A 27,420-nucleotide genomic window follows, 5' to 3' on the forward strand; every position below is an offset into this window, starting at 1 on the left:
CAGAGAAATGTCTTCTTGTTTTCTTCAATCATTCCACCCTCTTCTTGGGTTTGGCTTAATAAGGGTGTAGGCGGCACACAGAGATGGTCTGGTCAATGGTTTCCCACCACAGCAGGAACAATTGCATCCCCGAAGCTTGTCAGCCAGCTCTTCTAAACAGACCCACTGATTACAGCGGGTGCCAATACATAAAAAAAAAAAAAAAAAAAAGATTGAACCAAAATAAACCTGCGGAATAAACAGAAACCGTCACCCTGTTCCAGATGGTCTTCATTCATAAGAGCAAATGAGTTTCAATCCAGTCTTTAGATCTAACTTCCAAGAGGCAGGAAATACTGAGAAAGAAATATGTTGAGAACACCACAAAAAAGCCATAAGACAAATCCAGAAGGCAGCCTGCTTTTTTCAACGCACAATGCCATTCCAAAAAAGGAAGAAGGGGGAGAAGGAGGCCCTTCTAGGGTAAAAATTCTGCAATCAGATGGAATGTAGATTCACTGATTGCCTCTTGGTCTAGGTAAGTCCAGCCACAAAAGCTGTTTTGGGATCCGATAGGGAAACCCGAGCCTGGGTTGGTTATGAATTAGCAATTTTATTGGCTTTATTTAGTTATATGTGCAATGGTATTCTGACAATGCAGGAGAATGTCCTTTAAAGACGAACTGGATCGTGGAATATTTAGGGCTGAAATGTATCTGATTTTAAAACTGTCTGTATGCAGTAGAGAAAATGATCAAGATAGGCCAGCTGCTAGCGATCATGAAGTACAGAAGAAGCAAGGCTGTTTCCTTAGACTAGGTTCTCTGCCGTGTGTTAAGCCTTTCTTTAGCCCCCACCCTCCAAATAAACAGCCAATCGGGAACATAAGAATGAAAAGTCGCTTCTCTTCCAGAAAAGAAGGGCCAATTTTTATCATTTTACCAAGGTGAAGTCCTAGGTAGCCTGGTTGGGGTTTCCGAAGGCGGGGGCGAGGCCCCAGGGCATTGGACCACCTGGGCACCTAGCAGATCTGTCCCTGCACACCGCACCTACTCAGGCCCTCTGCTCATACTGTATAACCGGTCACCGCTGACACACCACGAGGGGTCAGAGTTTTGACTAACTCCGGGAGAAGGCGGTCCAATGTCCAGAATGTCCAGCATGTGTGTGTGTGTGTGTGTGTGTGTGTGTGTGTGTGTGTGTGTGTGTGTCGAGGTGGGTGAAAAGCCAAGTTCTTTCGGTTCACTGAACCTCTTGTGGCCGGAGGGGACAACTGAAGAGGCAGGTCTCTTCCTCCCGACCCACCTGCAATCTGGGCGGAGCGGAGCCATCCCCGGCTAGGGGATCGGCCGCACGGACCCAAGCCATACCCCTCACCTGCGGCCGGAAGCCTGGGGGATCGCGGGGACTGCGGAGCGTCTGGGACGGGTCAGCGGGCTCTGTGGAGCCGGAGGGCAGTGGCAGCCAGGCCAGGCGGCTCCGCGTCCCTCGGGGGAAGTTTCTTGGCCCGGAAAGGTGCAATTGTGTGCAGCTATTCCTGGTATGTCAGGCCGCAGGCTGTAGGGGCACCGCCTCCCGAGAGCCTGGGACAGGGAAGGCTGGCAGAGGCGGGAAGGATGCGGGCTGGGGAGCATCTCCCCGCCCAGATGTGTGACCAAAGTCCTGGCAGCAAGGACCCGGGCGAGGACCGGAACGTAGGGGGTGGGCTGGGGCGGGGCCACTGCTGAGGGCGGCGCCCGAGCTTACGACTTTTGAAGTTCCCAGGAGTCCAGGCTCTCTCTGTGCACCGCTTCCCGTCAGCTTCTTTACCTCCTCTCTCCTGCCCCAGTCTCGCTGAGTTTGATCCGATTTCAGGACTTTTGAGAAAGCAATACCTGCAAGTTCTGCTAGGTTCCTGAACTTAAACTGCACGTCGCAACAAAGGGAGGGGAACGCTTCTGGGTCCCGGAGTGCATCCACTTAGCTACTTTCTCCCCTCTCCTGCTCTAGTGATGGAAGGGATGGAGGACGCCGAGGCCGATTGCTCGGCTGCATTTGCAGAGGCTCAGAGATGGGTAGAGGTGAGTGTCTTTTACAGCTCTTTGCAGATGAGTCTGGAGTCTTTTAGTGGCCGGGTTCCCAGGCAATCTGAGCTTATGTCCGGTGAACCTAGCTGAGTAAAGAAGAGGTAATTTGGGACACCGTGCAATTTCTCTCTTTCCAACACCCCAATGCCTATCCTTCCTCGAACTTTCTTGCGAATCTCCCAGCGCTTGCCCACTAGGTTTTGGTACCGTGCATCCCAGAGGACCAGTTCAGGACCCGTTTCCTCGGACGTCTCCGTGAAAGCATTTCCCAGAAAGCTACGCAGAGCTAGGCCGGGGTCCTTGGGTGTATTTCTTTGCGATGTTGATACCTGACAGGCACCTGGGTAGACAGTGTATTCAGTGTAAGGGTGAGTCTACCCTTCATCCGCTCTGGAGTTAAAAAGCTAAACCATCCTAGGCTTTTACAGATGTCTTGCTATTCCAGCTGTGCCTCACAGATAAGGTCTTCCGTTCCCTTCACTCCTGTGAAGAAGAGACAGCCCCTATGTTGCCTTCGGACTAGGCTATTTATTCTGGGGTTGACAAGTTGGGGAGGGGGGTGCGCATATGTATGTTTGTGATTTAACTCCTCCCACTCCTGTGCTCTAGCACTGTTATGACTCTCCAGACTGAGATGTTTTTTCGGATGGGTCAAAAGACTCCTTCCAAATGTGGGAATCTCAGTGACTTCCTTCATGTTATAAAAATGTTTCCTACACCAGCATTGAAGTCATTTTGGAATTATTGGTGCCACATGCTACTTTATCCAATCGCTAGGGATTTAATCCAGGCCTTGGGCATGCTTATGAAGAACTCTACTCCTAAATCACACCCAAGTCCCTCAATAACATATTTAAATATTCAAATTAAACTTAAAGAGTCCCTGGGAAAAGGAAGGATAGCAGGAAGAATGTCAGAGAAACCACACACACACACACACACACACACACACACATATATATATATGTATATACGTATACAAATATAATTTTATTTTCTTTAAAGAAACATATGTAGGGCTGGGGAGATGGCCCACTAAATCTCACTAGCTTGAGAACCTGAGTTTTGATCCCCAGCACTCATGTAAGAAATTACTGCAACCCCAGGACAGACAAGGCCGTAGAGAGAGAAGGATCCATGCGACTTGCTGACTATCTGGTCATCTAGCCTAGCCAAAGTGGTGAGTTCTAGCTTCAGCAAGAGACACTGCATATTAAAACAAAAACAAACAAACAAACAAAAAAGACCAAGAAGAGACTGAGGAAAAAAACCTGACATTGACTTTTAGTTTCCAAACACACTCACCCGTGCTTACGTGCGCACACAGGCCCATTAAAAAAACATGTATTTATGTATTTATTTGGGAAAAATAAAAATAATAAATGTTAAGTGATGTTACATTTTTACTTTTCAGTGAAAGGACATGAGACGTGAGTGGCACTGCTTTCTGGATGGTAGGGATGTCTCAGAAGCTGGCTTTTGGTGCCTTTATGGGCTGAGACTTTGAGTTGTCTCAAGGTGACTTAGAAAGTTGGGAGGGAGGGCATGGGAGGCGGGAGAAGTTATAAACACTGCATTCAGAATGGAAACGAGAGTGGAAAAATCCCAGCAATGTCGTGAAGAGAAATAACGTTGCTCCTTCACAAACCTGGAAAAGTCAAGGCTTCACCTGGAATTTTCCACTAATGGGGTTTGCTCTGTAGAATTTCAGAAAGCAAGTTAAACTCACCCTTCTCCTTTTCATTTGAGTGTGGAGGACGGGGGAAGGGGGAATGGAAGGGATTTGGGGGGTTTTTCATTCGTACAGGACTCCTGGTTGATTGGCAGGTTTTGGTCATTCAACTTCTAGGTTTGCAAGACTTATGCTTCTTTGTGGAACTGTGGATATAGATCATTTCCCACCAGTGGTTGGTTTCTAGATTTTAGGAAAGTCGCTACTATTTGCTTATCTAAGCATGCTTACAATTCTGTAAAAAAATTTCATTCTGTGAACTCCTGGCAAGTGTGCTCACTCATCTTCCCTTCTATCCCAGTCTACGGGAAGGCTTAGCAGCAGTAATTTGGCAACTTGGTACATTCCTTCTTCACGAAGAGTGCAGTGTTTCTAAAGCTCCTCTCAGATCCCTTTAATACAGTGAGAGAAATTAAAATTAAATGCTTTCCCCTCACACACCAGTTGGGCTACTGTTCAGTGTTTGTTGAGGAAATTTGAATAATTTTTGTATTTATATATTTCTTTTTTTATAGATGGCCTGGAACTTGCTATGTAGATCAGGCTGGCTTTAAATTTATGGGGATCACCTATTCTGGCTCCAGAGTGCTGGGACTAAAGGCATGCACTATCATACCTGTCCGCATAGTCCTACTTAAGTTTTTGTTTGTTTTCTGAGACAGGGTGTCTCTGTGTAGCCCTGGCTGTCCTGGAACTTGCTTGGTAGAGCAGGCAAGAGATCTGCCTGACTCTGCCTCCTGAGTGCTGGGATGAAAGGCATGGGCCACCTCTACCTGGCCTCTACTAAAAATGTTTGTCAACTATTCCTTAGGAGTTCGCTGTGCATTTGAAGTGTTGCCAGCTGGTTATCTTGTTAGTGTTTTCTTTATGATTAAACTTGTATTTAAAATATTCTGTTGCCAAATAGAATGTCTAACTCTGATCATCACAACCTATTGCTTTCAAGGACCCTTAGTTCAAAAATCAAGTGTTTCTCTGTCATTTTGGAACACAAATTGGATACTGACATCAAGTTCCCTGGTGTTAATATACTTGCTCTATGTTGCTCTTTCTGTTGATTTTTTTCTACATAAGCTTCCAATTCATGCATCTTATGTATACATTGTATGTAATGTGTTATGACATGTGACATTGCACAGAACATAGCCTGCAATTCTATCTTCACCTAGAGTTTTCTATGTAACTATACTTTCTGCTGTGCTGGAGCTGGGGACTGAGCCTAGCTGCTTCTTTTTTTCACTGGGCTCCCTACCCTACCTTGTCAGCTGCAGTGTTGACCCTCCCAAGGTCAAGAAAGTCCAAGAGCCTGGTCAAACTTTAAATGGTGCCTGGGCTCCACGTCAATGTGCACTCTCCACTTCCATTTTCTCTCTGTGATGACAAATACCTAATGGGTCATTCTTACAATCAAAGTTAAAGCTATTCAAATTCATTGGGGTGGGGGGGGGGCAGCTATGGAGCAAGCAGAATGTGAGGGCTATTGTCATTCTGTTGATCTCGCCTCTCCTTCATGTTAAGTTATATTGAGATTCTTAGGAAGAATGAGAATACTAAAGAGGTTTGTCTACTCGGGGAGTAATTTTGCAATGGAAATAAATGCAGGTGGTGCCCTTTAAGATAACGCCACAGAATGATGTCGGATGAATCGTCTAAGCGGAAACGTTGTTTGGAATATTTATAATGTAGCAGGGCTAGTTTATGATTAAACATTGGTTAAAACTGAGTTAGGCAATGGTTTGCAGCCAACACTCTCCGGGCAAGGTCACGGAGTAGGTAGGTGGTGAAGTGGAAGAAAACACAGCCTAGATGGGCTCACTAATTTTAGTGTGCTTCTGCTGTACCTTTTAATTTCCTGTACCTAATAGCTGCCTCTGTCTGCTTAGGGACAAACCCTTAACTTAAGCAGATAGAAGACCGATGAGATTGAAGACCCGAAATGCTCTTCCTCGCCTCGCTTGGTCTCTGGTTTCTTTCTAGTCTAGTGAGTTCATGTTGCCCTCCAGGCATGAGGGTTGAACGCTGCTGTGTGGATAGCTGGCACAGATCAGGCCCGCTTGACTCACTACCTCCTTGCTCACCTGTCCTTCCTCTTATCTCGGGGTCTGGGTCCTTTGGTATCACTATCATTCTGTGAAGGGATCGAAGGGTGCCAGCTCGGGTACACTGCCAAGTCCAGCACCAGAATAAGAGTCCCGGATCGGATCCTTCTTTGCTTCCTATTGGTCTCTCACCCTTCAAAGACATTCTCTCGCTGTCCTCTTACTTATTCTGTTTGCCTCTAGCTAAAGAATTTTAAGAATTTAAAGAATGCCTTGGGTTTAAAATTGTACTTTCCAGGTCTGCTATTGGTAGAGTTGAAGTTCTACCCCTCTTTCTCTCTGAACTGTACCCTTCCTAACCATGACTGCCCACCTGAGGTCTGTAAGATATGGAATGCTCTCTACACACCAGTGCTGTCTTCAGGTCAAATGAAAGTCTCGTGAATGTGTACTGGTACTTTTCAAACGCAGATAGTGTGACAAATATCCATTTGAAACTGTTTCTAAATTCAGAGAAGCGTGTTTGTTAACAGGTGTAATTTTCTTTCTTGTTTTTTCTTTTTTCTTTCTTTCTTTCTTTCTTTCTTTCTTTTTTTTTTTTTTTTTTGAGACATGGTTTCTCTGTGTTCTGGAACTCACTCTGTAGACCAGGCTGGCCTTGAACTCAGAGATCTGCCTACCTCTGCCTTCCGAGTTCTGGGATTAAAGATGTGCACCGCCACATTGTAGCAATGCGTATAATTTCATTTGTCAAGTTGAATTATAAAGTTTCTTGGTATGGTGAAGTTAGTGTGATATACAAAGAGGGTAACCTATACTTTTAACAAATGTTAAAAATGTCTTTAACAAGCCGGGCGGTGGTGGCGCACGCCTTTAATCCCAGCACTCGGGAGGCAGAGGCAGGCGGATCTCTGTGAGTTCGAGGCTAGCCTGGTCTACAAGAGCTAGTTCTAGGACAGGCACCAAAGCTACAGAGAAACCCTGTCTCGAAAAACCAAAAAAAAAAAAATGTCTTTAACAAATTTTTAAAAATGTCGCAGTCAATCGCAAGCATCCTACTGTTCAAGTCATGGTCAAATAAGACAAATATCAGGTGTAACCAATGGGGTGCTAGCTCTACCCCACTTCCATGCCTTATGTTATTTCCTTTTCATGCTCAACAAATATAATCTGCCCATGGTGGGGTGGAATCATCTCCACTTTTTGGTCTGTATAGCTGTTATGAAAACCACTGAACCACAGCTCTCCATTTGTCTTTGCTCTTGCAGAGGACTTGAGTTTAGGTCCTGGACTGCAATCACCTGTAACTCTAGTGCTAGGGGATCTGATGCCCTCTTCTGGCCTCTGTGGACTCCTTGTGACAATGGACATGTCACACACATACACTCACACATACACACCAACACATACATAGACATTCACACATGCATACACATGGACACACACATAGACACACATTAAAAAGCATAGAAAGTCATCTAGGCGGTCCTAATAGCGGCTTTCTATAGAAGCTTTCTCCAAGCATAAGCCTGATCTTGCCAGTTCCTTATTTTCTGAGAAGTCATATGAACATTATTTATTTTCATTTTTGTGTTTTTTAATGAAACTTTTGAAGTCCATAATCCTTAACATGTCACTCATTGTTCTTTGCAACCTGATCCCATTTATTTATCTTATTATTATTAATTTTTTGGTCCTTTTCTTCATAACTGTGTCATTTTCTCCTATCAAGTCCATGGTATTTGTGCAGTTTAATGAGATGTTGACTGAAGAGCGACGTTCTCCATAAGAACTGCTTGTGCCTCCCTATGCCTATGCCCACTGTACAGTTTCTTCCCTATGCCTACCGTACACTTTTCCTCCCTCCATGATGGCAGGTATGGACCACTCCATAAGTTAGGAATTCTTTGTTTTTTCATACTTAGGTTAAATCGCCCTTATGTGAAGTTCCTTCTGAACTTAGACCTTTGCTTCTGCCACTTCCTGTCTTTCAGAGAGATCATCCATTTTCTTACTGTCTGTTACAGCAGCGTTTGCTTTTCCGTCAGAGATAAGGAGCTGAGGGCACCAAAGTATCCTCCCTTGAGTATTTGGTGTGGTGCCTGGCAGTGCTTGCTCAGTACAGGCAAAATCTTACAGCTAGAGCTCAACAGATTTAAAATGCAGCATTTTGAGGATCACAACTCGTTTCTTCTCCCAGTGGAGAGTAGTACAGACTCTGCTGCAGGCCTTTGGTGAAGACTACAACATCACTGTCGGGTGATTGACAGCACCGCTGGATCACTACTCTAAAGGCCGCTTGAGGGACAGCCCAAGTAGGCCTACGGAGTCGGACAGGGCAGCCTTTGAGACACTAACACACTTGTCTACTGGGCTGGGATGTGGTAGCTTTCAAACACATGAACTACGCATACAACGTAAGCTCAAGGAGTGATTGATAGCAGTGTGTTCTTACTGAGAAAATGTCTTCTATACCGAGAAACCCGTAGGTGGAGTGCACACCTGTTGGAGCTCAGGGTACTAAATCTGCAGCGCATCAGTCAAGATAGCCTGTGTTTCTCACTCAAGGAAGTTCCCATCTATAAGGGTCCCCTGTGTCCCACCTCTTCTGTAAGTGGCTTGTTAGCACTCCAAACTGCATCGATTTCTCGTGGGTTTGGATAGCCAAGAAGTGTCCTAATGACATTTCCCCCTCCTTTGTTATATGACATTTCACCCTTTCTTGAGCAAAGTATCTGTTTGACAAATTAAACAAAAAGGCTCCTAGGAAAGGAAGAGGTGCCGAGAGGTCAGGGAATTCCTAAAATCCTTTGGGACGGAACAGATTCTCAGGAATAGGAACCAGAATAGCCTGATTTCAGGAAGGCCGAACAACAGGCTGAAGGAGCTTCCTGAGGAACTGGGAGGGAACCAGCACTTTTGTACTGGAATCGTCTACTGGTGACTGAAAACTAGACATGGATGTGTTCATCAAGTCCTGGAGAGGACCGCTTATTCCTGCAGTGCATCAACGTCCATGATCAGCCCCAGACTCGGACCCCTGAGTCAAAGGGGACGTGTAACAGCTTGAGGTGAATTCGCTATCCCGAGCAGAACTCAGATACTTTGGCTAAAGTTAGAAATGAGTGTTGGCCTTTCCCCCTCCATGAGCAGATGAGTGATGGCTCTTGTGCTTCTTCTCAGAGCATTGGGTGTCTTCCCCGTCTAGGTAACAGATGACTACTTGGGTTTTCACGAGAGAGGAAGGCGAGGTTAAGACCAGGAGGGTTGCCTCATTTCAGTGAGTCACCAAGGCTAACCTGAGTCACAGATGGCGGTGTTTCTTCAGAAACTGGTAGAGCATAGATGTCCTCGAGTCCTTTCCAGTGTGTGTGTGTGTGTGTGTGTGTGTGTGTGTGACAAGGAGGGTGTGTACTGACCCAATCAGCTTTGGTACTCCTTGCATTCCCTCTTACCCTGGATACCAAGTGCTTGTTCAGACTTGAGATATAGTGTTGTCTTGCCCTACAAGTTCTGGACAGACAGATCTCAAATCCTTGATGAATGAATATGTGTGTATGTCCAGCCAGAAGGCTGGCTTATTTAATTGTTGCTTTTAGATCTTAAGCCTGTTACCTATCAAGAGTGTGTCGGGGCCCAAAGAAGTGATAAATTACGCATAGCTGTGCTTGCTCTTTAGTTTCCGAAGGTAATTATTGGGTGTGTTTCTTTAAAAACCTGTTTGATGTGCTGAAAGCTTCACAAGGATAATAGCTGTCGTATCTGTGCAACACTGAACCAGAATGGCTTAGCCAATCAGCTCCTTTGCTAAAGAGATGAGGCTAGTAGGAAACCTAGAGATGAATCACAGCAGCCCAAGCCAGGAGCCTTTCCAAGGGTTAATACAGCAGCACACATAGCATACTAGCAGACTGCTGCTCAGCCCTGGGCACAGTGTGTTCAGCCCAGGGCTCAGGTGTCTCTTGATGATGGTACGCAGTGCCAGGACATTATGTCCATCTTCAAGTATCATAGGGATGGAAGGGCATGCAGGATAGATCTTAGAAAAGCCCTGTGTAGGATGAGTGGGGACAATTTGGAAGAGGTTCTTGGCCACGGTGAGATAATTTGATTGCCATCAGAGCATGCAATGTTAATGGGTGCTGGCAGGAACACCTCCGCTTACCTTAGAGACTAGGACGCGTTATGAAATGTTCTTACTGTACATATGAAGTCTTTTGTTTGGACAGAAACACGACAGTTATGGAAAAGAAAAGATTTTTAATAGCTTCCCACCATCATTTCTCAGCATGTTAAGTATCAAATTAATATAGCCTTGAATTTTATTGTGATGGGATGCTTGATTTCAACAATTGCAGTTTGGATGGCTGACTTGAATTTCATAAAAGAACAATAACAGAAATCATTAAATGAACTTTGGCTTGTGATTAGAATAGAATTTCTAAGAATTCCTGAGCCAGCCCAATGCATGCTTCTGCTATTTTGCCCTACATATTTATGTGAAACAGCACTTACAGCAGTGATAATTCTAAAATAAAAATATCAACTATCCTGCAATATCAACTATCCTTCTCACATTTAATTCTTTATATAAAAAAGTACATCAACTTCTTAGTATGTGAATTAGTTTTCTGTAACAAATGATTGATTCCATGTACATAAAAGAAAATGTATTAAAATAAATTTATGTATGCTTTATTATCAGTAAGTGTTTGATTTTTATATTTATTTTATTTAGGTGTATACATAAAGAAGCGTAAAACCCTCTAGGATGGAAAGGGGTCATGAGTCTGAACTACACCAGAATGAATTGACTTAAGTGATTAGTGATGGTTTTGTCGAGAAGAGTGAATAACTAAAGATTAAAGTAGTTAGTAATTTTGACTTTCCATGTCATGTAGGACACCTTTTAATAATGTGTGTGTGTGTGTGTGTGTGTGTGTGTGAGCTATGCACATGAATGTAGATGATAGTGAAGGCTCTGTGTTCATGACACTCACCGTTACTTGTTTTTATACTTTATCTGTTTTGTCTGGTAATCCCACCAGAACCTTAGTGTCTTATGAGTAAGGACTCATTTCGCTTTCAAGCTCGGAATAGTGCACTAAGTATTTCCTGGGCAAGCAAACAGATTAAAGAGTGCATGTCCTTTAATGTTTAATACTTGAAATCTCTTTAGCCTCTGATGTAACTGACTTTTCCTGGCTCAGCTTCACTCAACACGAAAAGTTAATTTTGTCATGTTAGGATTTAGTTTTTTTTTTTTTTCTTTTCAGCTCAAGATTGAGCAAGTTCTAGGCACGGTTATTAAAAAGCAAGTTCAAACCATGAGAAATTGACTCTGCTCAATCAATTCTAAACATGCCCCTGAAGAAACAAATACAGTAAGGAAGCCACACGAAAAAAATTGAAGGGTGGAGGTGAGCCGTCGCAGCTGATTCCTCTGCTGTGGACAGGGCGTCATCGTGAAACTGTGGGAGTCTCTTTATGTCAAAGCGCTCACTGGTTCCAGATAGTGTGATTGCTATCTTAGTAACTTTTCTGTTGCTGTGATCAGACATCATGGCTAATGCATAGTTTATTGAGGCTTATAGTTCTGAGGGGGAGTCCATGGTGGGAGGCATGGCAGCCGGCAGGCAGGCAAGCGTGGCGCTAGGGCGGCAGCTGAGAGCGTACATCCTTATCCACCAATCGGAAGAAGTGAGAGTTGAGGACTTTTGAAAAGTGAAAGCTCACTGCCAGTGACACACCTCCTCCAACAAGGGTACCTGTCCTACCAAAGAGTTTCCCCTACTGTGGACCAAGTATTCAAATCTATTGGCCTATGGTGACCATTCCCATTCAAACCACCACCCAGAGGTGCAGAAAATACCTTTGCTATGTCCAGATAGCTTGATTTGGTGATGCATACCTGTAATCCCAGAAAATGGGAAGTAGGGACAGAAAGATGGCAAACTCCATGCTTCCTTGGGCCGTATCTCAAGATGTCCTTTGATGAGGGAAGGAACAAAGCAACGGGCCATTTGAGAACAGCAAATTTTCTCCCTCCTGCTCCAACACAGACTCTAGGACCCCCTATATTTTTGTAGCACTACACTTTACATACATTTTTAGAGGAATTGTTCTGAATGACTACGTACATCTAAGCATGGAAGCTTTCAAAGGAGCTCTGTTCAGAGATGAAGGGCAAAGGAAGTCTGAATGAAGATGCTCACCCAAGTCTGTATGGGTACACATTGACTTTCTCTCACCTCGTCCTTTGCTATTCTTCCTGACTGTCACATCAATTAAAGGGTGCTTGCTATCATTATAACTTCTTTTTAAATCAATGAGGAGGGTGAAGTTCAGAGATGTTGAGTTTCTTTCCAAAACCACATAGCTTATACTGGCAGAACTGTTGGTAGAAGCAGTATTTGACCTTAGTTTTGCCCACTAGAAAAGTTCGAGGCTATCATTGGCTGAGCTGGTTGGTTTCTGTTTTCCCTCTCTGCTTGCCCACCTGCGGTGTGGCATCTTTGGTGGCTGTAACTGCTATGTTGACATGCATACCTCCTGCCCAGTTATTAGCTCCTTCTGTATGTGAAGCTCTCTTGCTAAGTTTTCTTATTTCACAACTGAACTAAATTTAAAAGTGGGGGAGGGGAAGCTTCAGTTGTGGGAATGAAGATGGAGTTGTTTGGTAGAATGCTTGCTTAGCTCACAGGAATCCCTAGATTGGTTCCCCAGAGCTATACAAGCTGGGCTCAGTGAGGGCTGTGTACCTGTGATTCTAAGAGCTGGGAGGTGGAAGCAGTGGGAATCAGAAGTTCAAGGTTATCCTTGGCTCTGCTGTGTCTGGGCCTGCGGTGAGTTGGAACATCATGGTGTGAGGCATGTAGCAGAACATGTAGAAGCTCACATGGTGGACCCAAAGGGGGAACCTCTAAAGCATCTCACATGGGGGACACCAAGGGGGGACCTATAAGATATACACCTCAAGGACCCCCCCCCCACGACACACACACACACACACACACACACACACACTTCTTCCAGCCAAGGCCCTGAAGTTCCCAGGACCTCCACAAATAGTGCCACCATGTGGGCACCGAGCCTTCATCAACAAACCAAATGTACATTTCCTTCTCCTCCTCTTCTTTTTCTCCAGACTGGTCTCTGGCTGTTCTGGAATGCTCCGTGTGTGTGTGTGTGTGTGTGTGTGTGTGTGTGTGTGTGTGTGTATTGTGTATGTCTGCTTGCATGTGTGTGTATGCACATGTTCATAAATACTTGCAGAGGTGCTAAGTTGGTGTTGAGTGTCTTCCTCTATCTTGCTCCAGTGTGAGGTGGAACCCACCCATTCAGGCTAGTCAGCTAGCCAGCATGCCCCATGACCTGTGTTCCAAATGCTGGGATTTCAGCTTGCTGTCATGCCTGCCTGACTTTGATGTGGGTTCTGGGGATATACATTCCAGTCCTCAAAGCAAACATTTTATCTACTAACATTTCCTCAGCAGTCTTTCTTCTTTCTCTCTCTCTCTCTCTCTCTCTCTCTCTCTCTTTTTTCTTTTCCTTCCTTTCTTCCTTTTTCTCTTTCCTTTTTGTCTTTCTTTCCCTCTTTTTTTTTGTTTTGTTTTCCAAGATAGTGTTTCTCTGTAGCCTTGGTCATCCTGGAACTCACTCTGTAGACAGGGCTGGCCTCAAACTCACAGAGATCTGCCTATCTCTGCCTCCCGAGTTCTGGGATAAAAGGCATATGCCATCACTGCCTGGCCATCCTGCAGATGCAATAAAAATATCCATTGATCCTTAAGGGCTTGAAGTCAGAAAAGACAAACACCTGGAGAGCAGTCATCTTGTTTAAGGATGTTGCTTTTGACATCTTCTCCTTCCTACACACCCAGCTTCAGTTTGACTGGTGACCTACTAGTTCATTCTTGTTGCATTAGCTACTCTTGCTACTGTTGGAGTATACCTGACAAAAGCAGTTGAAGGAACTTCTCCTTTCCTGTACAGTCTGTCCTGGTGGAGGAAGCATGGCGCATGAATGTGAGATAACTGACTTCTTCTACAAGGAAGCAAGGGGAAGATGAATGGTGGTACTCAGCTCACTTTCTCCTTGTACAGAGTCTGGGACCCCATGGGATGGCACTGCCTACACTGAGGGGTGTGTCTTCTTTCTTTAACCTTTCTGGACACATCAGATATGTGCTTTCATGGTGATTTAAATCCAGTGAGGTTGAGAATTAAGATGATTCATAACAATGTTGGAGAGATGGCCCAGCAGTTAAGAGCACCGGTTGCTCTTCCGGAAGACTAGGATTTGATTCCCCATCCACGGTGGCTCATAATCACAAGTAACTCCAGTTCTAAGTGATCTCATGCCCTTTGCTAGCCTCATTTGGTAATATAGACACACAAGCAGCCAAAACATCTATAATCATCAAATAAAAGTAAATAAATCTGAAAAAAAATTAAAAAATGATCTGTAACGCCCATTAATAGATTTATAAGAAAAATGTAAGGCTAGTTGACCTAAGGGAGATGTTTAACATTGAAGGAAGTGAATTCCACATTTATCTCTCTGGAACTGCGTTCACATGTTCTTATACTCAGTGTTCCTTCCTTTTCATTGGCATCAAGTATGATGAAGTGGGAATATAGATTCATGTATCAAGTTTTTTCCAAATGAATTATTTTTAGTGTCTTTGTAAGGCATTTACACGTCTGTCTCAGCTATTTTTCTTTTTATATGCATTTTTCTTCCTTTGAATTACTGTGTGTGTGTGTGTGTGTGTGTGTGTGTGTGTGTGTGTGTGTTTGAGGCAGTCATCCTGCTAATAGATGCTGTATTCAGTTTGGAAAAGACAATTGCCAGTTCTTTTCCAAGAAGGACGCTTTACAATGCCCCTCTAAAGCTGAGCTGTTTTAGCAAAGAGACACTTTTTATAGTGGATGAAAACAGGGAAGTGCATTTTTAGGTATTTTATTCAAAGGATAAAGTTTAGACAACTGTCTGTTTTTAAGCCAGTGTGCAAACATTTTTAGACTTGGCAAATGCTTGTCGGACCTGAAAGTCACAACTTGCCAAGTAGCTGATGCTCTTGAAGTGTAGACCGAGGTCTGGTAGGAGAATGTGGGTGACGGCCACACTGCAATTTACAGTCATCCTTTTTATGTAAGGAAATGGCTCCTCCCGGCTTAATAATTTCCAGATGACTTTGGGCTCCTTGATGATTGCCAAGTCACTTCAAATTCAGGTTTCAATATCCAGTTCACGAGCGGACCCTTGCTGCTTGGGACGTCCAAAGTGATGTTAAAATACTTTGGAAAACTAAGTACTTTGGGGGAAAATTGCAACTTAGGTGGGCTGTTGGGGGACCCAAACTTAAGATGTGGCCAGTGTCTCAGCGTTTGGCACGGCTAGTAACTAAAAGCTATCAAGGATCTCTTGTTGGGGTGTGTCCAGGCTTGAAACGGCATCAAGTTGAAGAACCATGAGGAAGTCTTGCCAGCACCATGAAGAACTTTCCCAGAAGCCCACTCGATTCACAAGGGAATCAGGAATGCTCCTCCTTAGATATGCTTGTTACTGCTCTCCCTGAGGCACTGCTATTGTCAGGGGATTGTGGAGAGGAGGTAGACAGTGAGTGTCTGCCGTGCTTACTTCCCAGTGTTTCACTGTTCATAGCCTTTACCTTTTTCATGATTGCTATTCCTGTATTAGCTTCCCAGGAGTTTTATAACCCCCCTCCATTCCTCTACTATCCGTTTCACTTAATTCCTTTGCTTTGATTTTCCTCTCAACGTGGGTCTTCTTTTAAGTTGAAAGCTTCTATGACGCTTCTGGCGATTTGGTCAGCTGTCTTTTCTTCTAGTCCCCCAAGCTGTGCTCTTCATGGAACTCTACTCCAGAATGACTCACTCAGTCTCTGCATTTTTGTCTTTCCTGGGAGAAGCTGCATTCCCGGCCTCTGCAGGATCCGCTTGCGTGCCCTGCAGTGCAAAGCCCATTCGGCCTTGCCACAGCTTCTGCTCTGTCCACTTTCTATGTTCTGGAAGTCTCTCCACTGTTTTCTCTCTTCTGCATCTCTTTGTCCTATTGTGCCAATGTTTTAAATTCCTGAACTCTTGTTTTGTGTGGTTTTGAGGACTTATGGAGAGAAATAGTTTGAAAGCAGAAGGTGTGTGTGTGTGTGTGTTTGTGGTGTACGTGCGTGCATGTGTGTGTGTGTTTGTGTGTGTATGTATATGCTTTGATGTATATTATAGAAACTAGAGTAGAGAACCATGGACTGAATAAGGGCTTCAGTTATAATTTCACACAGTTGGAAGGTCACTCCATTAAGCATGTTCGAAATCATACACTGGAAAAGCAACTATGAGTCCAAGTCCCTGTAATGAGGTGAAGTGAATGGGATAGTGTAAGACAAGCAGAAAAGCCAAGCTAAGAGAAATAAAAAGGTAAAGCTCCTCCTGCTACTGTCCTAGTGTTTCTAATGAGCCATACATGCAAGACTTGTATTGGTCACTTCGGAGACGACAGCTCAGCTGCATCTATACCTTCAGCAGCCCAGCTTTGACCTGCACTAGTTCGGTCACCTGGAGGGCTGAGTGCAGAAAGAGAAGCAGTCAGTGCCTAGTGCCTACTGGATAACTTGCGAGGCATGAGGTGACTGTGTGAGGGTGTGTGCATGAGTGCATATGTGTGTGTGTGCGTGTGTCTCTTTGTGTCTCTGTGTGTGCATGCACATAAATGCACACGTTGATGATTGAGCTTAGCCCTGCTGTCCTGCTGAGATGTACCTTTAGCCCAGGCATTGGTTTGTCAAACCATTGGGGGTACAAAAGAGTGTTCCTTCGAGAAAAAGAAGGCAATTAACATTGGTTCCATACGCTGACCATTAAGTCAGGCTGCTGCAAACATCGGCATCCTGCAGCTAAGAGAACTGGCCATCACATGGCCTAAGCGCTGTGACATAATGCTGTACTCCGTGAAGATGCATTGCTTTCGTTGTTAACAAAAACCTGATTGGCCAATAGCTAGACAGGACTTTGGGGGAAGAGAGAATACTGGGAAAGAGGAGGAGCCTCAAACTAGCTGCAAGCTGTCTCTGGAAGAGTAAGCCTTGGTAAGAGAGCTGGGTTTAGGCCTGGGGCACTTTCTGCAGCACCTGAACTGGTTCTGGTGGTAACTCTCCTTACACAAGAGTGATGTGGTCTTCTGTTTACTGACCTGTTATTGCTCTTTGCCACAAATGTCACCAAAGGAGGTACCAAACTAGCTGGCACTATGCACAGAGCTTTTGAGACTCATTCCAGAACAACAGAAAAATAGAACAGGAGCTCAAGCTTCATGAAGTGAGACTTGATTCTCAGAGCCTTAGATGTTGCTTCTGGAAGGCAAGATGCTGAGGTAGTGAAGAAAAACCATTTGCACAAGTGATGCAGTCTGTAATGGGCTTCCCGTTTTGTGGATAAGCAGAATAAACTCTCAGTCCATGATAGCAGTCCAGTAATTAGTTTTTTGTTACTCTAGTAAAGTAAGACCTCAATCCTAGTACTACAATCTACAGTTCAGGAACCACTCGCCATTATGAAGATTACAAGTGCTTGCATAATACAATATCAATTTAGTTAAGATTCCTAATCCCTTAAGCGATTTTAGAATTAGAAAATAAATCACACCAGGCATGGTGACACATGCTTTTAGTTCCTGACTTGGGAGGTAGAGGCAGGTGGATCTCTGAGTTCTAGGCCAGCTTAGTCTACAGAGAAAGTCCCAAGACAGTCAAGGAACAAAGGTTACACAGAGAAACCCTGTCTTGAAAAGCAAACAAAAAAAAAAAGAAAGAAAGAAAGGAAGAAAAGTACAACTGGAGGTTTTTCTCCTACCCACCAGTTTCTGAATAACCACTCTGAGGCCTGATATTATTTACAAACTGTTTGGCCAATGGCTCGGGTTTATTATTAACTAGCTTTTACATCTTAAATTAACCCATTTCTATTAATCTATGTATTGCCACACAGCTGTGGCTTGTCACCTCACAACTTAACTCTTTGGCAGCTGCTGGCATCTTCCTAACTCAGGCTTCTTTCTCCCTGTATTCAACTTGACTTTCCTGCCCGGCTATATTCTACCCTGCTATAGGCCAAATCAGCTTCATTATTAGCCAATGGTAATGAAATTTAATCACAGCAGATGGAGGGGCATCCCACATCAGAAACGCAAAGCAGAAAATAAATCACTAAAGTTTATCAATGAGTAGAGTTCCCAGATGGAGAGCAAGGTTAAATTATAAAGCAGCAACAAATTGGCTTATTTTTCATATTAAAGAAAAAGTTCTCTTCTCATTCTAACCATTATAAGACTCTGCCCTCCACTCTTTCACCAAATAGGAAATTTGGGAAATTGTTGTGGAATATTACTTTAACTATATAAAGTTGTGCTACATTTGTTTAAACTGTGGAATATTACTTTAACTGTGTAAAGGTGTGTTATGCAGCATCTGTTTGACAATGTAAGAAAGTGTGTTTAATATGAAAGATGTGTTGCATTTGTTTCACCTCACCTGCCTAAGGCACCTGATTGGGCTAAAAAAAAAAAAGCAGAATGGCCAATAGCTGGGCAGGAGAGGGACAGGCGGGACTGGCGGGCAGAGAGGAGTAGGAGGAGCGTCATAAGCCACACTTCAGAGTGACTTCTGTTGTCGTCCAGCTACTACGGATTCTGGCTTCGTACATTCCAGGGTAGGGGTGCATGGATTAGAAATATTAGGTAGGAGGATCAGAGATGCAAAAGAAATAGAGACACGGGATAGTACTGGGAAGGCAATTCAGAGAATACTGAATTCGCTTGTATTTAATTTCCATACACTTTTATACCCCACTACAAAAGGGGGAGGGGAAGGCAAAAGATTGCTTTAGCATGACCCAAAGGACAGCCAGAACAGTTACTTGCTTCAGTATTTGAGACATCAAGCCATTATTTCCTGAGTGAAACGTTTGATATTTTGGGCAAGATATGCAGTGAATACACCCTAGAGTAAGTATCCCCGTAGGCAGCCACTCCCAACGTCAGACCTCCCATTTTAAAATGAAGGAGTAGGAATAGGCTTTGATTCTCTGACCTTTGGTCAAGGTAGAGCGGATCCATCTCTATGGGCCATTTTCAGGTGCAAAATACCAAGTAGCCACACCCTAGGTCAGAGTTTCTTGTTTGAAAGAGTAAAAATAAGCACAGACTTTCTGACCTCCAGTCAAGGTTGGACAGGTTCACGTAGAGGAGAAATCTAGGAAGGAGAGAAAAACAGAGGAGAAAAGGAGGGAGAAGAAGAGAGAGATGCCAGAGGGCATGGAGAGGAAACAGGAGGTGCAAGATGGAAGAGCGGTAAAGCCATGAAGGTAAAATGTATGTTAATATAGTATGTAAATATAAATGGGGTAATTTAAGTAATAACAGCTAGTGGGACAAGCCTAAGGTATAGGCCAAGCTTTCATAATTAAATCTTTTTTTGTTAGCTGGTACTCCCACCCCCAAATCTGTCTGCAGGAAATATATCGGGAGTCTAGAAGGAAATATCAGAATTCCTAAGGTTCAGATGAGGTGACTTTAGAGGCCGAGTGTGTACTGCAATGGTAGAGGGCCTAGTGTGTGTGTGAAGTCCTGTGTGGAATCTCTAGTCCCAAATAACAAACAAACAAATAAAAAATAAAGAAAAATTTACAGAGGCAGGAAGGGAAGCATGGGGGAGGGAGAAACTTCAAAGAAAGGGAGCCCTACTAAATGCACAGGAAGGAGAGGGCACCCACCAAGGGACCTAAGGGGAGAGGCAGTGGGGAGTATAGGAAGGGGCTATAGCTGCTGAAGCTAGAAAGCCAGATCTTGGTTCTGTGATGTTGGGGTGTTGACTCTTAGCTCCCCATGTCCACATGTCGATGGGAAATGGTCCTGCAGTATCACTTCTCTGGATGCCCAAAACTGTGTATGGGACTGTGGGCAGGCAGGGGCTTGTCGGATTTGATGCTGAGAGAGGAAGCCTTCACGTGTGTATGTATGTACGTACGTACGTACGTACGTATGTATGTATGTATGTATGTATTCGTGTGATTGAATTTAGATCATCAAGCTTAGCAGCAAGTATCTTTCCCTGGTGAACCATCTCAGGTCTTCAGACAATACAGCCCACCCACAAAAGGTCTAATGGGATATTGTGGTGTGCTCATTGCAAATATTCAGGCTGGGTTGTGTAGCTCAGGGGTAAAGCATTTGCTCAGCATGCACCAGGCTGTTGGTTTCATCGCCAGCAATGCAATTACACACACACACACACACACACACACACACATTCAAATGAGTAAATGAAATAGAGTGAAAATGAAAGACTATATTATCTCACTTTTGATGACTTTCTATTAAGATTGGCTTTTCACCTTTGAAATCTTTTTAAAAATTAGCAGTTTTCAATACATATAGAGGGTTTATTTTTTAAATTTCGAAATGTTGGACTATACTATTTTTGAATGATGGCTTTGGAATGAATGTTTGCCTGCCTTGTGTTGCTGGTGAGTTGTCACGGCTGTGGTTTCTGAGGTGAGGTGTTTAGCCTGTGGTCAGTAGACTCTAGAAAGTTTATAGTTAGAATCAGTGGAGAGAAATTGCAGCCAGGTTCCATTTTCCTATAAAATAATGTCTCTTGAAAAGGTTACATCAATCCTTTTGGGTGTGGAAAGGTTTGCTTCAAGGACAGGCACACAAGCAGCCTCTTTGAGGGCTTGACCCCCTGTCAGTGCCAGACTTCAGGACCCTCATTTTCCTTTCCCTTGCAGAGTGAGTCACCACAGCAACCATGAGCCACACCAGTGATGAGCCAGTGCTCTGTGTCCCTCTGAAATGATGGGCTGAACTTTTCACCTCCCATGCTTCAGAATGTGACTGGTTTGGAAATAATCTTCTTAGCAGTAACTGAGTGAAAGGAAGGCCCCTAGTGTGGCCACTGATTGATTTCCTAATGCAGAGACTAACTTTGGATGTGAAGATGACCACGCAGAGTGGAGCTGGGCATGTAGATGTCAGGAATTGGGCCAAGGCATCTAGAAGCAATGATTGCCAAGATTGCTGGTCAACTAGCAGAAGGTTGGAGAAAGGCACAAAGATCCTCCCTTACAGAGAGGAGGGGGTCCTGAAGACAGAGTTTAGATATCTAGGCTTGAGAACTGTGTGAAAAGTTTCAGTGACTCCAAGTCACTCACGTGTGCTGTTTCATCAGCCCTAGACAGCCAACGTACTCACCGTCACCCAGATTGTCTGATATGGCACTTTTTCTTGCTAATCCTGTGGGTGTGTAATAGTTTGTGCATGTGTGTGCAATGTGTATTCTCGTGTGTTTGGGTGACATCAGCCCTTGATTTAGTGATCTGGCAAAGGAACACTTAAAACGTTGGTTGCTCTGAAATTCCTACAGACTTTGAACCACACAAACTCGGATTTTATGATCCATATCCCTGCCAGGTAGAAAAGAAAGAGTATTGATCCACACAGTGAATCACACTCCTTCGAGGAGTGATACAGAATCTCTCCAGGCTTGCTCAAGCGGTTCCAACACGCATTTCTCTAATTAAAGAGAGTTGAGTTTCTCTTTATATATCTCTTCAATGTTTCCTCGTCTCATAGTCTTTCTCCACTGGCTACTAGATTTCTTATGTAGCATATGTTTTTTTTTAAAAAGATTTATTTAATGTATATGAGTATTTTGCCTGTATGTGTGCATGTGAAGCATATATGTACCTGTTGCCAGAAAAAGCCAAAAGATGGGGTCAGAGTCACTGAAACTGGAGTTACAGATGGATATAGATAACCATAGGGATATTGGGACCCCTGTAACCAACCCTGGGACCTGCAAAAGGAGCCAGTGCTCTCAACTGCTAACCCATATCTCCAGTCCCTTCTGTACCATACTTTTTGTTATAATTCTTTGTTTTTTCTTAGATGTCTCAAATATCTTCTGAAGGCCTTTGTTCATATTTTTTATTCTATTTAGTTTTTTTTTGATTGGTGATTCTTTACTCTGATGTCATATTCCTCTGAGCTTTTATGATTACCAATATCATGGTTCTTTAAACTATAAATGTATTTTCCTTTTGACACCTTTAGATTTAATATTCATATTAAGGCAACAAAATTACATTTTATGTTTGCATGTGATACAAAAGTCATATTGTTGTTCATTGGTTTCTCCCGTTTTCCTAGCACCATGTACCGAATCTATTCTTTACTTTGCTACTTCCAAAAAGTATATCCTGGTCCATATGAATACAATCTTTTTTTTTTCTCTGTAGCTTACTTTGAGGCATATCAAATATCAGATACTATGAATATCTTCAGTTTTTCAAAACTGATTTTGTTATTTTATGTTTTTTCAGTTGCTTCTTTTCCAACCTACATGCCTCTGATTTCCTACCATATTGCATTCTATAATATAGGATATTGAATATATACGTATATTTATTTTATTTTATGTGTGTGAACATCTTGCCTGAATGTATGCACACCACTTGTGTGCCTGTTGTACACAGATGGAGAGGTGGGCAGATCCCCTGGAACTGGTGGTACAGTCAGTTGTGAGTTTCCGTGTAGGTGCTGGGAACTGAATCCAGGTCCTCTGCAAGAGCAACCTTAACTACCGAGTCATCTCTAGCCCCATCTAGTAGGAATGTTTTAATTAAGTTTTACTCTTTTAGGATGGCATACAAAGTGTTGGATTTCAGTGTGGTATTTTCATACATATATGCCGTAATATAACTTTGTTCTAATTGATATTTTTTGTTTTAATTACCCCCCTCTTTTAAGACAAGGCCTTATTATGTAGATCACATGGGCCTCAACTCCTTATCGCCCTGCCTCCATGTCCTAAAAGTATAGATGTGTGCCTGGATTTAAATTTGTGATTTTTTTCCCCATCTGGTTTTTGATTCATTTGGAAAGCTTCTCAAATAATTCTGTTGGTATCTGATTGAAATTACTTGACTTTCTAGACCAGCTTGGGGGGAACTGACATCTGTACAATGTCTTATCACATCTGCGAACAGGGTACGTTTCCTTATTTTTCAAGTCTTTTAAAACACCCCCTTAACACTTAAAAGATAAAAAAAAAATCAAGGTGAGAGTTGTAACTCACCAAGGAAGATCTGGAGACTTCACAGCATCTGCTCCTTCTCTGAGTGGAATCTTTTCATCTCAGTGTAGAAAAATGCTGCTGAGAACTTATCTTCCATTCAGGAACTCAGGTCTCTAATTAGCTTATTAGTCTGATTAGGAATAATTGTTTTTTCTCTGTATAACCAATATTTCTTATGTACTATATAATTATAATAACATTATACATTAATTTTTATTTTATTGCTTTTTCTTAGCTTATCACGTTTTCTTGTCTTAATCCACTTGTTGGGATCGCCAGACTATGCCATGTCTCCTTCTTGTTTCTGTCTGCATGCAGATGAATCAAAGGTTCCTCTTTTCAACCAGGTTACTCTGTACTATAGTTTTGCTATATGGTATTTTAAAATCAATGTGTGAGCACTTTCTATATTCTTGGTTTTGAGAGTATTTACCACAATCAGATATTGAACTATAGGCCATACTAATATTTGTTATTAAATCGCTTGAATTATTTTTCTCTAATCATTTAATTTAGTGGCATATACTGATATATGCCTTTATGTTAAACTGGCTTTGGGCATTCTGAATAAATCTTTGTCAATATGAGTTTTAGATATATGCTCTTAGTCTTTATTGGTATTTTTCAAATGTTTTTATCACTCATATTTACTATTTTTTCCCTGTTCTTTTGGAGAGGATGTTTTTATTTATTTAGAATTAAGACTTCTCAAGTCTCATAAGATGAATTGTGTTGTTCCTTACCGTCCAAGCAAATGCATGAAGCCATATGTTTGTTTCTTTTTGCTTATGTGTGTGTGTATTGCTTAGAATTCTGGAAACATCCATCATATTTAGATTCTCAAACATTAGTTTACAAGGCCTTTCTAAAAATAACTGTAAATTAATTTTAAGATGTCTATTAAATGCTTGCTATATTACTGTTTAGATCCTGGGGGTATAGAAACACAAACAAGTTACCCCAAATCCATAGCCCTGCCAAGTGTAGTGGTGCGAGACTTTAAAATTGAACAAGCCAGAGGTGGAGGCAGGTGTTGTTCTGTGAGTTCTACTTTACAAAGCAAATTCCAGAACAACCTGGAATATATAATGAGACTTTGTCTCAAAAACAAACAAGCAATGAAAAACAAACAAAAAACTAAACAAAAATAAAACTAAGTGATATATATATATATATATATATATATATGATCTTAGTTTTTTGCCTATTTTACTGTTTTGCCCATTGCAGTTTCGTGTGTGTATGTGTGTGTTTAAATGCCATCTGATTGTTATTCAGAGATTTGTTTTTAGATTTTTTTCATTTTATTTTTAATTTTGTGTCTGTGTGTGGGTGTGTATGTGTGCAAATGCCCCACAAAGGCTAGAGGCATTGGATTCCCTTGGAACTGGAGTCACAGGCAGTTGTGAGCTGCCCATTGCTGTTAGGACCCATATTCCCTTGCTAGGGCTCTGTGTGTTCCTAACTGCTAAGCTGTCTCTCCAGCCCCAGAGAGGCATGTTTATCTAACAAACCATTTCAAAGAATACATTTCGGTTTTGTCAATTTTATCTGAACAGGGGATTCCTATATATTTAACAGCTAGCACAACGATTACTTAATGGTCAAAGAGCAAAACACTAGAAATAGCCAGAAAGATTTTATTCAGCAACAGTTCTGGTTAACCTACCTTTCTTGGTACATGTGCAGGGAAGGGAACCCCTGTTTTGATGTTTCTACTCTTTCATTTATGCCAAATCTTCCCTCTTGTTTCAGGGCTATGGGAATTTTTATAAATTTATTTTCATATTTTATCCTATAGTTCTCTTTATGTGAGCTCATTCTACACATTATCTTACTTTTCTAATTCTGGTGAGATGTGCAAGCGTTTAAACAGTGGTCTTTGCATGGCTTTGCCACCCATCCTCACGGGAGAACTTACAGGCTGAGGCTGGAGTCTTCCTCTGTGTTTCAGAGAATACCATATGTATATAGTCGGTACCGGAGAAAACTGAGAAGTGCTAAGTCCAAAACTGTCAGACACCGCGTTGAGACACAGAGCATAGCTAGCTACTTGACACTGACACTGGGAAGCCAAGCTTAGAATTTGCAGCTGTGAATGTGCTTTGTAAATTGCTGAATGTGATGGTGACTCCTCCCCCAGCTTCTCCAGACTGGAGCTCTCTTCCCACAGAGGGTTAGTGAGACCCGCTTCTTGAAGCTTGGTGGCTGCAACGAGGTAAGTAAGAAGTGGTTTCGGCCGGAGTCACAAATAGACTGAAATGTGGCCATCAGGAGGAAGAGCATCAGTTCTGGAAGAGTTAGGTCAATGCGGGACATTTGTATGGCATGCTCTTCATAATCACTTTATAACTTGATGGCTTTGTTGGAGATGACGGAATCTAGGATGTGGAGCCTGATCGCAGGGAGTAGGTCACAGAAGGCACGTGATTAAAACATATATCTTCTCTGCGCCAGTCTGTTGGACATGGGTACCACTAGTCTTTGACCTTTCTCCAACCCATGCTTATTTCTGTTATGGCCAAATCCATGGGGTCCCCACAAAAGCCAACAGAGACCAAGTCCCATATGTAAAAACAAAGAGCCTTTATTTTAATCAAGTTTGCAAACTCGGTCTCTCTGCATGTCTAATGTATTGGAATATCCAGACATCCCCGAGCTCAAGTAGAATTGGGTTTTTATAGTAGTAAAGGTGGGGGTAAGGAGTCTCTCAGGTTCAGGACCCCTGATTGACTGACATTTGTCTAGGGGTGTCCTGGTGAGGTGCGCTGGCAGGTGATCCTATCTACAGTGGTTGTAATGTCAGGCATTTGTTTGAATGGTCTGTTCTTGGGTGGGGGCCGGGCAATCTCAGCCTGCCAGGCATTGTCTCAGGGTAAACTATTGAGACTCCAGACTCCATTTCAATTCATCGATGGCCAGAGTCCCAGGTGATAATTGTTGGAAGTAAAGAGCTTCCTTTAGGTGACCTGCCCAGATTTAGCTTATCATGGCTGGTCCCCACAATTTCTACTCTCAAAAGTGTTTTTCCCTTTTAATAAACTATCTCTGTGTTTGCTTGTATCCCAGGGTCTCTGTCTAATTCCTCATTTCAAAATGTAAAAACTTGAGAAAGTCCAGCATGCACTAATCATCCCTGACTGATATTCACCTATACCAGGATTGTATCGCTTCAAAAACTTAAAAAGTGATGCGATTTCATTTATTGATTATGTATGCATGAATGTATGGATGTTGTGTGTGCATGCCTATGCCTCAGCGTGGGTGTGTAGGTCAAGAGGCTATTTCTTTCTTCTATCAGGTGGGTCTCAGAGATTGAACTCAGTCCAGGCTTGACAGCAGGTGAATATTCATTAAGCTATCTCGTTGGCCCTATGTCACTTTTAGAAGGACTCGCTGTTGCTGCATAAATCATCAGAGGTGTTGGAGAGATGGGGAAGATGGAGAAGTGTGGTGCTTTTTTTTTTACATTAATATTTTGGGGAAGTCTTTTGGGAGGATGCTGCTGGGTGAGGGGCAGATATGGAAGGCCTGGGAGGTGAGTGGGATTGGGGTTCATGATGTGAAATTCTCAAAGAATCCATAAAGAATTATGTTATATAAAAAAGAAGTGTTGAATTTAGGGGCTCAGCAGTTAAGAGCACTTGCTGTTCTTTCAGCGGACCGGAGTTTGCTTCTCAACAAACGTGGCAGCTCACCACCATCTGTACCTCCAGTTCCAGGGGATCCAATGTTCTCTTCTGGCCTCTGTGGGGACACAAGTAATACACAGATGTATATGTCAGGAAAAACATCCAAACACATAAAATAAAATAATAAAAAAAGAAATGTGGATTTTTAACAGTGTTCATATTGAGGACTACCACTTCCACTTCCATTGAGGTATTAAAATAAGGGTCAGGCGCATTTGGCAAACACACTTGCCAACAAGTCTTAAGACCTGAGTTCAATCCCCAGAGAGAACTGATTCTTGAAAGTTGTCCTCTGACCTCCATATGTGCTCTGTGGCACGCTCACACATGCACGTGCATACACACACACACACACACACACACACACACACACACACACACACACACTGTGATGCCCTGATGCCTCTTACAATCTTCTATAGATTCTACATATTCTTTTAAAAGGAAGTTGCTTTGATCACTATGATCAGGTGAATGGGTAGCAGTCCTTTAGCCTGGGATATGCTAACTGGGTTAGGTCCAAGATTAAGTTTCCTGAGGTTTCTGGCTCTACAGAGAGAAGGGGCAGGGGTGGGGCTTTTCTGAAGAAGGCCTCATTACATTCATCATAAATTACATTCACCATAAAACGATGTGTGTTCTACAAATGGTTAAACAGAGAAAAAGTATCAATAGGCGGTCGAGAGAGAACCGAAAAACAAACACAGAATCTGCAAATGAGGATTTCCCTGCTAGCTAGTTGGAGTTCTGGGGTGG

The 27,420-nt window shown here is 42.9% G+C and overlaps 1 protein-coding gene across 2 annotated transcripts in view; it reads left to right on the forward strand.

Annotated features, from left to right (window-relative positions):
• The first annotated feature begins 1,955 nt into the window (after positions 1-1,955).
• Positions 1,956-27,420, forward strand: part of Lmo7 (LIM domain 7) — a 192,096-nt gene continuing 166,631 nt past the window's right edge. For both annotated transcript variants that reach the window (XM_041665374.1, XM_041665382.1), the window contains exon 1: positions 1,956-2,039. In XM_041665374.1, coding sequence (XP_041521308.1) covers positions 1,971-2,039 — 69 coding nt within the window. In that variant the 5' untranslated portion in view covers positions 1,956-1,970. The remainder of the gene's footprint in view (positions 2,040-27,420) is intronic.

Source organism: Microtus oregoni, unplaced genomic scaffold (assembly GCF_018167655.1).
Source record: "Microtus oregoni isolate MIOR12 unplaced genomic scaffold, Mior012 000001F_ref0000356, whole genome shotgun sequence".
NCBI lineage: Eukaryota > Metazoa > Chordata > Mammalia > Rodentia > Cricetidae > Microtus > Microtus oregoni.